The sequence below is a fragment of the Nasonia vitripennis genome, chromosome 4 (genome assembly GCF_009193385.2).
Source record: "Nasonia vitripennis strain AsymCx chromosome 4, Nvit_psr_1.1, whole genome shotgun sequence".
Taxonomy (NCBI): domain Eukaryota; kingdom Metazoa; phylum Arthropoda; class Insecta; order Hymenoptera; family Pteromalidae; genus Nasonia; species Nasonia vitripennis.
Window position 1 is genome coordinate 31762185 of NC_045760.1, and position 12549 is coordinate 31774733.

At 45.1% G+C, this 12549-nt stretch overlaps 2 protein-coding genes across 6 annotated transcripts in view; one reads left to right on the top strand and one right to left on the bottom strand.

Moving 5' to 3' along the window:
- Nucleotides 1-12549, bottom strand: part of LOC100119433 (nucleolysin TIAR) — a 404341-nt gene that overhangs the window by 275821 nt on the left and 115971 nt on the right. The gene's annotated exons all lie outside the window — the stretch shown is intronic.
- Nucleotides 1046-5001, top strand: LOC100119326 (serine proteinase stubble). Of its 2 annotated transcripts, XM_016989891.3 has the most exons (7): nt 1055-1181; nt 2344-2634; nt 2748-3013; nt 3167-3782; nt 3857-4125; nt 4218-4381; nt 4465-5001. In XM_016989891.3, the coding sequence occupies exons 2-7, from the start codon at nt 2360-2362 to the stop codon at nt 4762-4764; spliced, it is 1890 nt and encodes a 629-aa protein (XP_016845380.1). In that variant the 5' UTR covers nt 1055-1181; nt 2344-2359; the 3' UTR covers nt 4765-5001. The 2 variants fall into 2 exon arrangements, with proteins under 2 accessions (XP_001603117.1, XP_016845380.1); XM_001603067.6 differs by having other exon boundaries at nt 1046-1181; nt 2748-3782.

A 12549-nucleotide genomic window follows, 5' to 3' on the forward strand; every position in this document is an offset into this window, starting at 1 on the left:
GGCTACCTAGAATTAGCGGTAATTTCGATGTCATTAATTCCATAAATGATTCACGATAACAGCACAGAACGACACATACCAACACACAGATGTCTTACTTGTATTGCATTGCTACGAATCGAAATTAAAATTCGTTCTTTCGGTACACGATCATATCTCCGAAAGACTTTAGATTGTCGTTACATAAATTACAAATATTTACTCCCAAAGCGTACATTACTTAACATACAAGTTCTGCTTTTTTCCGATTACTCGGATTTTCCACAAAAAATTGTTGCCGGTGATCTCATTCAACATATCCAAATTTAATAAACCAAAGAAGCCAAAGTGCGTGGTTTTCAACAAATTAATCCAGTTTAAATTAAAAGGCAGACCGATATTTCATAGCTCGCAGTATACCTTGCAATCCCGAATATTCAAAGTAAGGGCATTTATTTTACTCTGCCCTTCGGAGTTAACAAAAGAAGGACAGGAACATCGGTTGACACTAAGCTAGAGCGGAACACGCAGCTCGCTGCACTACAATAGAATTTTCGAGGAAACGAGAGAATAGTAGAGTTATAGGCAAAGAGAAAGGTTTACTCGTACGCGCACATGCTGCCCGAAGAGACCGAGAGAGCTGGTTACAAACAAATCCCCTGTTTTATTGGACACCGGCATAAATCAAAAGCTAGCGCCGCCCGGCGACTAGTCAAATATTGGAGGATTCTCGAGAGAACAGAGCGCAGCCAGTTGAATATCCTCGAGTCTCTCTGATTCACACATTTGACCGTCTGCATGTGTGTGCAATTTCAGTGCGAGTGTAGCCTCGGACGACGCGTAATCGCGGGTATCCCCGCGAATTATATTTCTAATGAAACTCGTCGCGCCACGAATGAAGGTGAAAAACGGCGCGCTGGGATTTTTCATCGGGTTCGTTTATGAACATTTACGCGTGCAATCAGAGCGTCGATGATCGACCGCGAGCGCGAACGACTGACGTCAGAGCGTTTACTCGCTGTGTCGACTGCTGCTTCTTAGGTGTATCCAATACGATTCGCACGGATTATCGGTCGCGCGAGTGGGGGAAGCGAGAACCGCGTGCGCGGCGTTTGTGCCTTAAAAAACCCAGTGAACGAGATACAAACGCGCTAATCATTACTCGGCTCTGTACGCGAGAGGAGGTACAATAAGCGTACCTGGTGAGTACAACGAACTTTGATACTTTCATCCAGATTACTTTCTTTTTATCTTTCCAAAGTAGATTACGCGTGTTAAATAATTTTTATGCGATAAAAAAGTATAATCTCGAATGGTTATAAAACTTCATACATTTATTGGATTGTTTATTAAATATTTTTATTCTCGGCATTTTATAATTATGATCAATTTTAATAAACGGTGAACATTTATTACGTTTATTTCTTTAATTAATTTTCAGTGTCATTTATGTTTCATTGTAATGCCGTTATTAAATTTTGCACACGTTTTGATAAATTGTTTATAACTTAAAAGGAAGGGTCTTTGATTTAATTTCAGTGTATTTACAAAATTATTTTTGTTTTCACAATATTACTTTTCCATCGTATCTTGTGGTCGAAATTTACAAATATAATTCTACTTCAAAATACTGAAGTCCAAACTTTCTAAATCTAAAACTCGATACAGATTTTATCAACTTTAACCTTTAGCCTGTCGAAAAGCCGATCTATCGGCTTGACGTTTTGTCAGCTCGAATCACGTCAGTCTAAATGTTAAAGATGAAATTGTTCCACAAAATTTGTAAAATACGCGTTTTATACAAAGACGATGGAAGATTTAATTATTACCGACTGAGTTAAATGTATTTTCAAATAAAAAGATACTGAAGGTCATATTGCTACACATAATGAAAAGCAATACATCTGTATAAACACGAATTTTCGAGTTGGCTGAACACCGGCTCGGCATAGATATTGAATTGTGCGATACAGAATGTAAACGAATAAACAATAGTGCATAAGAAAATTTTCGAAATCGTTTATCGATCATGCGTGACGTAATTTACTTGCGCAGCTGTTGTTATGTTTACACACATTCCATTAATGCCAGATTCAATCGGTTAAGGAAGATACCTGCGCGTCTGTTTCTTATGCAATATTGCATGACTCACTAACTAGTCTATGTGAAAGATAGTTAGTTCCTCGCGGAATAAGAGCGCTGAGTGGAATTTTAGCATCGCTGCGGTTAACCAAATAGTTAGAGGTCATAAAATTTTCTGCGAAAAATGTCTTCGGGAATTTTGTGCCAGAAATTGACATGAGAAAATGAATTTCCTGAATGTATTTATTACTTACTATAACTTATTTTGTATTTGTGTTATAGCTCCTGAAACGCTAAAATGATGAAAGTAATCTTCGCAGCACTGCTGCTTGTCAGCATCAGTGCCGCTTATGAAGTCTCCATCCCGGAAGACTACAGTGAATTGGTCAGGTTCGTTTTTGGTGAACCACGAAAGGTCAACACCAGAGCTAAACGAGATATTGACTACGAAAACTCAGTCTGCGAGTGCGTGCCATACTACCAATGTAACTACCAAGGATCCATGAACGAGGACGGTGAGGGTATCATCGATATCAGAACCGGATTCGTTGGAACCGTTGACAACCCAACCAAGTAAGTTCAATATTTTTGTAAACATTTTAATCAGAAACTTTTTTGATTTCTCAATAATTGAAAAAACACAAAATTCTTATGGGTTTTATTTAATAATAACAAATTCATTTTAGCACAAGACGCTCATGCGACCACTACTTGTCTGTCTGCTGTCTTCCTCCCGAAATTATTCCTGGTCACGATCAGGAACCTAAAGACCCTGGTACCGATGGACACACTCAGAATCCTGGAACTGGTGGACAGACTCAGAAACCCGGAACTGGTGGACACGAGGTCCCAACTCAGAACCCTGGAACTGGTGGACACACCCAAAAACCTGGAACTGGTGGACACACTCAGAACCCTGGAACTGGTGGACAGACTCAGAAACCCGGAACTGGTGGACACACTCAGAACCCTGGAACTGGTGGACAGACTCAGAAACCCGGAACTGGTGGACACGAGGTGCCAACTCAGAACCCTGGAACTGGTGGACAGACTCAGAAACCCGGAACTGGTGGACACGAGGTGCCAACTCAGAACCCCGGAACTGGTGGACACACTCAGAACCCTGGAACTGGTGGACAGACTCAGAAACCCGGAACTGGTGGACATACTCAGAAACCCGGAACTGGTGGACAGACTCAGAAACCCGAAACTGGTGGACAGACTCAGAAACCCGGAACTGGTGGACACGAAGTGCCAACTCAGAACCCCGGAACTGGTGGAAACACTCAGAACCCTGGAACTGGTGGACAGACTCAGAAACCCGGAACTGGTACACACACTCAGAACCCTGGAACTGGTGGACACGAGGTCCCAACTCAGAACCCTGGAACTGGCGGACACACCCAAAACCCTGGAACTGGTGGACACACTCAGAATCCTGGCACTGGTGGAAACACTCAGAACCCTGGAACTGGTGGACACACAGGAGGCATCATCGGCAAAGATCACGTCAGCAAGGGCTGTGGTTACCGCAACCCTAACGGTGTTGGTTTCAGGATTACTGGAAACTTCAACAACGAGGCTAACTTCGCTGAATTCCCCTGGATGGTCGCTGTCTTGAAACAACAGAACGTTAAAGGAAACCTCGTCAAGGTTTACAAGTGTGGTGGTTCTCTTATTCACAAGAGAGTCATCTTGACCGCTGCTCACTGCGTTTACGGGTAAATATTTATAATTTATCATTGGTATGTATTTGAGACCTGAAAATTATTGTAATCATTCTTTCACCAAACAGAGCTTTGGCGTCTGAGCTCTCCATCCGTGCTGGAGAATGGGACACCCAGACCGTGGACGAACCCCTGCCTCATCAAGACCGTGGAGTCGCTATCCTCGCCACCCACCCTGGTTTCAAATCAGGAAGCTTGTGGAACGACTATGCTCTGCTTATCCTTAATACCCCTGTCGACCTCGCCGACAACGTTGAGGTTGTATGTCTGCCGGAAGCTAACGAATACTTCGACTACAGCAAATGCTTCACCACTGGATGGGGAAAGAACGTCTTCGGTAAGAATACTTAGAAGACTCTTACTATCAAATACTGAATGCTTCTACCGAAAATTAATAATTCATGATGACTCATATCAAACTCTCTTTAGGCGATAAGGGACACTACCAAGTCATCCTGAAGGCTGTTGAGCTTCCTACTGTTCCTCACGACAAGTGCCAGAACAACCTCCGTAACACTCGTCTTGGAAGGTACTTCAAGCTCCACGAGACATTCATGTGCGCTGGTGGCGTTGAAGGCATTGACGCTTGCACTGTAAGTTTCAATGCGTTTGATAATTTAGCTAGTCGTTGTTTTTCGCGTTAATGAACTTCTACTAATTTATTTCTGCTATCTAGGGTGATGGTGGCAGTCCTCTGGTCTGCCCACTGCAATACGACTCTACCCGTTACACTCAGGCCGGTATTGTTGCCTGGGGTATCGGTTGTGGCCAACAAAATGTTCCGGGAGTCTATGCTGATGTCGCCAAGGGCCGTCAATGGATCGACCAAACTCTTGCCTCTTACAACATCGACAGCATTTCGTACACTCCTGGTGGCAACAACAACTACCCCCCAGTAGTTAACCAAGGCAACACTGGAAGCCACAGTGGCTCCAACTCCAACGGTGAATACGGCGGTCACGGTGGTCACTACTAATAATCTGACTGTTAAAGAGGATACCTCCTTCGAGATGTAACTGACTGAAAACTTACAAGCAATAAGAATGCTATTTTTGTAATTATTGTAAAGAATAAAAAATATTTATAAGTAATTGAATGGCTTTTTCTCAAAAAAATGGCCTCATGTGAATACGTTTGTATAAAAAGTGTGCAAGAATGTCAACAAAAGACTGTGTAAAATACATGAAGAAATAAAAAACATTATTTATGCATATTTTTTTAAGCTTTGTTACACATTCTAAAAAATAGTTTGTATGTTTTTCGGGGAAATGTTTTAACCTTTAAGCAGCGGGCGTACTTGTTTCAAGCACGTAACTTATTAAAGAATAGTAATAATAAGTAACCTCAAAAATTAAAGAAACCGTGCAAGAGATTACGATGCCGTTTCTTCTCGTTTGTGCAACTGCGCTGGACTAGCAGAATTAGCCAAGTAATTATTAAGAATCTGCAACGTAACCATAAGCGGATTTAACATCAAGCTCAGCATTCTTAAAAATTAGAACAACCCAGATTCCTGTTCTAAATCTGGCATCTAAATAACTTAAATGTAAATATTTAACCTGATCCAATTCTCGCAGAGAATAGTTTTTCTTTTCTCAACGGATATAATTCCCGTAAATCCTCGAGTATGATCGCCTTGCTATCTCGCCGACACACATCTCCCCACATTTTTCTGAACTTTCTTCCACCTTTTTCCCTCTCAGAAATAGCCGGAGTTTTCACTGGAAACGTCATGTACGAGTAGCAGTTCCTCCATCAGAGCAACAAACCGAGCCGCTCAGGAAGGTAACTCCGAAGAACGGCCGGAAGTCTTAACCGGAAGCCACCAGATGAGCGTCGCGCACGCGTGACTTACTTCGAATCGCGGCAAATAGACTTTCTATCGATGTTCTCCTCCTTCTACACCAACCGGGAGTGAGAGAGAGAGAGAGAGAGAGAGAGAGAGAGAGAGAGAGAGAGACGCAGACATACAAGTAGCGCGTGGGGGTTGCTGCAGTGATCGAGGAGAGCAAAGTTGAACAGAAGTTTGCGCTCCGTGGTCTTACGCGCCAGTTCCTTCGGCGAATAATTCATGTTCTTATGAGGCCTGAGAGTTCCACACGCGAATTTCTGGGCTCAGGGGTACAATTACAATTATTGCCGAGATTCAATCATTGAAGTCTGGAGGAAGGCTTTGGATTTAATTTTTGACTAATTGTTTCGGCGAACTCGGGCTTCGGGGTATTAAGAAGGATTTCGTTACGTGCCTTCGTTGAGTGCAAGTAATTCAATTTCTCCGAGAGGATCGAGAAATTATCACTTATACGCCATTGAGATATTTAAGTTGTGTGCTGAGTATTCGACAACTTCGCTTCGAATGTACTGCTCTTCCTTCGTGCAAACGAGCTGTCGGGGGTAAAGGTCGAAAATTCAAAAAGATCGTGAATTCTTCGCTTCCAATTACACTACCTCGTCCTCCTCGAAACTCCTAGATCAGAACGAAACAACCGTCGCTAATCGGATAAGAAACAGTCCGAAATTTGGCACCGCTTTCAATTTTTCGTCTGTGTGCAGCGGCGTGTCCTCGCGTATACGTCCCCTAAAAACAAAATCGCCGCATATAAAACTCGCGATGAAAAAAAAAAACGATGCAACCCGTCCCTCGCGAAACTTCTCTCAATGTTAATGCCCAGTGGTCGCCGCCGCCGGCGCTCCGCAGCGAAGATTTACGCGGAAATACCGGACTGCGGCAGACTTTGAAAAATATCGGCGGCCGAAATTATCGGGCCTGGCGCCGATTCAAGAGAGATGTATTATTAAGAGGCTCTGCGCCTTTGGCCGCGAACCAACAACGTTTCTGAAAGGAGTCCCCTTCCCGACCGCACCTCCTTTTCTCTTTGCGCGCGCGCGAGCGCGGGTATAGATGTACAAGGGAATCGAGGCCAAGGGTTAAGCAGAGATCTCGGTACGTGTATGACTGTGTAAGCGAGCGGGCCAATTAGACGTTTTAACGTAATTGCGATTGACGGCGCTTCCCCTGAGTGACTCGCGGACTATGCGGAATGAGCCAAGTGGGAGGAAGTTTCTTCGAGGAGAGAGAGAAAGCTGCTGGTGTGGCGCGCGCTAGTGGCTGAGAGACGCTGGGATTTGTATGGATGTAGAGATTGCGAGTGGTGAGCTGCATCCGCGCGAGGTAAATTAACGAAGTTTGTTATGGTTACGGTGATGTTGGATTGCGTAGTAATGCGTGGGATAACAATTGTGAATGCTATGCTCTCTCTCTCTCTCTCTCTATCTCTCTCTCTCTCTTTTTCTCTATTTCTCTCTCTCTCTCTCTCTCTCTCTCTCTCTCTCTCTCTCTCTCTCTCTCTCTCTCTCCGCCCTGCGTATGGCCAAAGTTGGCTCAACGTTAATTAAGGTATTGGACTGCGGATATTGCGGTCGAAATTCTTTTCTAATAATTTTCCGAGAGTCGCATACGCGCGAGTGGAGAATCCGATTAGAAAATACCTCGCGAAATTTTTCATTAAATTCTCCTTCCGACTTCGTTTCTCCCTAGTCACAATTAAAGCTCTTAGGAGCCCGTTCTTCGCCCAGCGAGAAAAAAGACCTAATCGTCGAATTCATAACTCTCTCTCTCGTGCCTCTCGTTTCCACGCCGCTAGTCTCTCCTCGCTCGCTTTTTATTAAATATTTCGAGGACGACTCGCTTCGGCGAAGAAAAACCTAAAAATAGAAGCAGCCGAAAGCTCCTACCGCGAGCCTACTGCCACCGCCGCACGAGCCACGCGCGGGCGGCGTAACAATCCCCTCCTCCCAGAAAAATAAAGCCACAGCCGTTATATTTTCAGCGGCGCTTCGTATTCCTTGGGCCATTTTCGCAGCAGTGCCGTGTGATTTGTCGCGGCGGATATGAGAGCACAAGCGAGAGCCCTGGACGCAATATTATTTTAAACGATGATATAGGGGGCACGCGTGGTGCCGCAGAGCTAACCCAGCCTCGCGAAATGAAAATCACGAAATGTGCGTGAGCAAGAGAGAGAGAGAGAGAGAGAGAGAGAGAGAGAGAGAGAGAGAGAGAGAGAGAGAGAGAGAGAGAGAGAGGGAGAGAGCCGAATTCCGGGCGCGTCTCGGCCTTGCTATACAATACATACACGGGCGCCGCAGTCGTTGCCGCCGGCCTTTCGTTAATTTGAAATAGACGCACGTTTTTGCTTTATTTATGTCGAGCCCACGTTGTTCTATTTACGGCTCTCTAGCCGAGGGCGGAAATAGCGGTGCTATCGAGCTTTCTAAATTTGATAATCATGATAACTTAGTTGTAATTTTTATCACTTCGATCTCGTTCCAAACGCACAGTTTATTTTTGTCGACCTGTTTTCCATCGCGTCAACGTCAGGCAGTTCTCTATTTTTTCCAGATTGTACAGCTCGAGAGTCGGGCTCTTTCGTGCGGCGCGATTTCGATTCTTATCTCTCTCTTCAACGTTCCTCCGTCGGATTTGCCGTCGCGTCTCCGGGAGAGAGGATCCGGTGAATGCAACGCCGGGAAAAAGAGTATCTCTTCTCTTCTCGAGATTCAACGACGACGAGAGTGGATTAAATATTCAAATTGCATTTTTTAAAAGATGAAATCTTTCGCTGCGTGTCTCCGGCTTGTTTTCTCGGACTCGTCGCGGACTCGAGAGATTAACTCGGTATAACGACGCTTATTACTTCTTTTTTTCCACGTGCACGTTGAAGTATTTTTTATATTTAATAGGGTCTCCTCTCGTTCGCGTAGAAACAATCCGATTAAGCATTCGCTGAGAGCGAGAGCACAATAGAGGAGCCTTAAAGAGCATTAAAACATCCCCGCGCGTGTTATTCTAAACAATAGCACAGCGGAACGAAACGAAATAATTCCCCGCAGCATCGGGAAGCACGATCATCGACTCGGGCTTTGCCACACGGCAGAGACCGCAGCTATACACGTATAGGATACAACGCTGACCCCCTGCAGGCAAAGGAGGCAACCGCGAGCGCGTAGTGCAGTACACGACAATATAATCTTAATGAAGCAATTTCGGTATCAACACATTCCGCGTAATGCGGAAGGGGCCCGCCTCGCGTGCGCATAAGTAGAAACAAATGGCCCTATAAGCCGTTCTCGCTCGGCGAGAGAATTTCGAAGGCGACACGGCCGCCGCCTCCAAAGAGGCACTTTGTGCCGCGCTGAAGCGACCGAAGCTATTCAAATTTTCCGCGCCCGCGTGAAATACACGGGCGAAAAAAGATAAGCTCCGAATGGTTACTTCGGCTTTAGCGCCGCGGTTAACGGGATGTTAGGAGGGTATACGTGCGCGTTCTTTGAAAATCTTCCCTCTCTCTCTCTAACGGCCGTTACGCCATAGCAATTCAGTACGTAGGCGCTCGCTCGGCTTAATGAAATTCGTAAATTTTCTTTTATTTTCTATTTATTTTCCAGCGGTGCTCGAATGGACTCATAAGAGCTGCGTCTGACCGAATTCTCCCTGTTCTACTGAAACTGCGCTTTGGGCAATGGGGCAATGAGCAAAACCATGGTGTAAAATGCTGAATTTAGTACATTAATACAGATAAAAGTGAAAAAGAACAAAACGATACGTCGGGGCCAGTACATCGTTTTTTCCTCTGCGGCGAGACAACGCGACTTAGCGAAGTTCCGAATGCTCGTAATCCGTTTCTGGCGCAGCCCCGGCACCTGGTCCCTTACTTTTCCCAGAGATTCTTAATTAAGGATCCGTCAGGTAGGAGATACTCTATTTTGCTCTCCCTTTTTCCCTCTGTTTCTTTTGCGCTCGCGCAAATCGCTTAACTCGCTCGCTCGTCGCGCAAAAAAAGTCGCGCGCGCTCGCGGCCCCATTAGAAATGCATGGAAATGCATAGAAATGCATGCAGATCGGAATCGAAACGGGCCGTTTTTCCGCGAGCACACTCGAACTTTTAAATTAGCTATAAGGATGCATTGTATTTATAATCAAACGATCCTTAACTGCGCGAGATGGAATGCGCGAGCTCGTCTCTGCGAGTGACACTTATTATCACTTAATTTTTTTTTTCGGGACTCGACACGCTCGCATTTCGATGGAGCTTGTAAAAAAGCGCCTGTTTCGAAAAACAAGCGCCGCGCGGCCGCTTTTTCCCCATCGTGTAATAGAAAGGCCTGCAAAATGCTTTTCTCTCCATACGCGAGCATCCAATTCGGCCGAAAGCGACGTGCGCCCCCGCGCGTTTTACGCGAAGCGCAAACAGCATTTGCATCTTGCCCACCGCGCGTGTGCTGCCAAAAATATGAAATCCGACATATGTCATCGGCTGGCCGTGCGCGCGACACAATAAAACGTGCTTACAGCTCTCGATAAAATCGTACCGGGTAGGGACGGAAAATTAAAAGGTAAAATGCGAGTTTTCTAGCCCGCTGCGTAGTTCGTGCGATAAATCGTGATTACGGCGGGGAGTAGCTGTCGCAGTTTGCCGAAACGAAAGCGACGTGTGGATATTTTCGGAAAGCGTTATATTACGCGCGCGGGATAATATCTTAATGCAGCTGCGTGTTATATCGCAACAATCACGATTTTCGATAACATTAATCCTGATGATGAGCGGCGGTGTATTGCGCAATTTCGAAAGAATGATCTAGAAACGCACTTCAAAAGGCTGATTTATGAAAACGACGTGTTATACGCGCCCCGCGTGTTATATACGTATAGGGAGGGCAATTCCCCATCGAGATAATTAACTACAAAGTATATTAAAGCTATGGCAGGTGCGCTTTTGTCCGCGGCGGTGGCGGTTTTGTCGCGCGGCTCTTTATTTTCGCAAAAACAATGCGCAAAGCTCAAAGAATCGCCTAAATATACATTCTAGCTGCCAATACTATCGCGGCAATTAATCATCGTACCTAATTAGCGTGTAAATTTGGCTGTCGCACGCCCGAAACTTGCCGCTTTGTTTTCACCGGGATCGGCTTTTTGCTCCGGTGACTATGAAGCGCGGCTTTGCTCTATCGCTTTTGCATACTTACGCGGATTTTTTGACTATTTTTGAGTGGATCCACTTTCGCGCCCAGATTAGCGTGTGCCTGGGTTGGTAGTTTAGCCATTTAGTGGTTTTCGAGAGTCGATTTAAAATTTGAATTTCGCGCCACGATACAACTACGACTTATATTAATTTCAAGGACAATAACTAAAGACTACTATGCACGGGGTCTTATAATATGCGACTGCCGCGTCGGTCGACGAAACAAGCGTCCCGATAATTAATCGAATATCACCGATAATCAATGCACTTCTCTGCAAAAGAGAAGTAGAGAGAGAGAGCACTTGCTCATTGGGCAGCACCGTGTCGCGCATCGACTATTGTTCAAAGGCGCCGAATCAGCATCCCCGACTCTCACCTGTTAACGCCGCATTAACATTAATGAGTTTATTGTTAAAACTAACATGTGTTTCGATTAGTCCCCCGACAATCGAATCGGTTTTCATTTAATGTCTATGCATTTTTTCGCTGATTTACGAGCTTATATTCAAATTAGAAGAGATAAAAAAGAGGAGGGGTAGATACACCGGGGAACGTTCGGCAGGGGCGCACACGGCTGCTGCTTTATTCCGGCGCTTTTGTTTTAATTAAACGCGGTTAATTCGTTTAATGGAGTATCGGTTTTATTGGCGATGAGAAACGCGCACTGCAATGGTCTGGCGGTAAAATTCGTATTAAAATCGGCGGGATTTTCCATAATTTAATCCGCAAAAGGCGCGCGGAAAAATTTATGGACGAGTATCATTTCTGCGAGTATTCTCTTTTATTGCTCAAATATAACGTTCTCGGAATTTCGATTCCCGAAAATTTGCGCATGATTTTAAAATTCGCAAATTTTACAAAACGTCAACGCTTAATTTCCTCATACGCTTTTTCAATCAGATTATACCAAAATAAAGTCCACTGACCCGAACACAAAAATTTCGGGTTACACGCAATAATTTTACCCGTCGACGTGCTTCTCTCCTTAACGCACTTAGGCGTTAATTGATATACACCGAGCAGCGCCAGGACTTTTCCTCGGAGTTCGCTCTCACTCTCTCTTTTTGCGGAGCATCGATAAATTTCTTAGATGTTACCGCGAGTCGCTTGCGTCGGCGCTCACCGAAAGTGAAAATGACGGATGCTTTTTCATCTCCAGCACTCGCGCGCCGCGCTGCTCTCTGCCTCTTCCCCTTTTACACCTGCTTTTAGCTGGCTTCTCTGCCCGCGTGTGTGTAGGTAACGCCAGCCCAGCCAACTATTACATCAAATTACGGCGATGCATGCAGCGAGAAAATACTTTGGAGGTTTCGCAATTTTCCGGAGAGTGAAGATTTTTTCAGCTGCGTGCCGCGGCAATTAAGTTAGTGGCGCTTTTCTTGCGGCTGTTTGTAAATAAACCAAAAATAAAAATAAACAACACAGAAATATCATTCGCATCGCGAGGAGAAAATCGAGAAAAATGACTCGTTCAGTTCTCTCGGAAATTAATATTCCGGGACGCGCGTCGCGACGCGAAGAAAACTAGGCCTGTATAATTATATATAAGCGAGAGGCGCTGTTCGTTGTACTCAGGTTAATTATAGGCCAACGCTGTGCTCCGCTGTTGCTGCCGCCGCTGCTGCTCTCCTTCCAAAGCCGCCTTCTTTTTCCGCCTAATTAGCATATTACCTAATTATCCCACACACGAGAGCGTCGGCAGCTGATCCTCGAGCTGCGCAGCAGCAGTAGAGCCCCGGGAC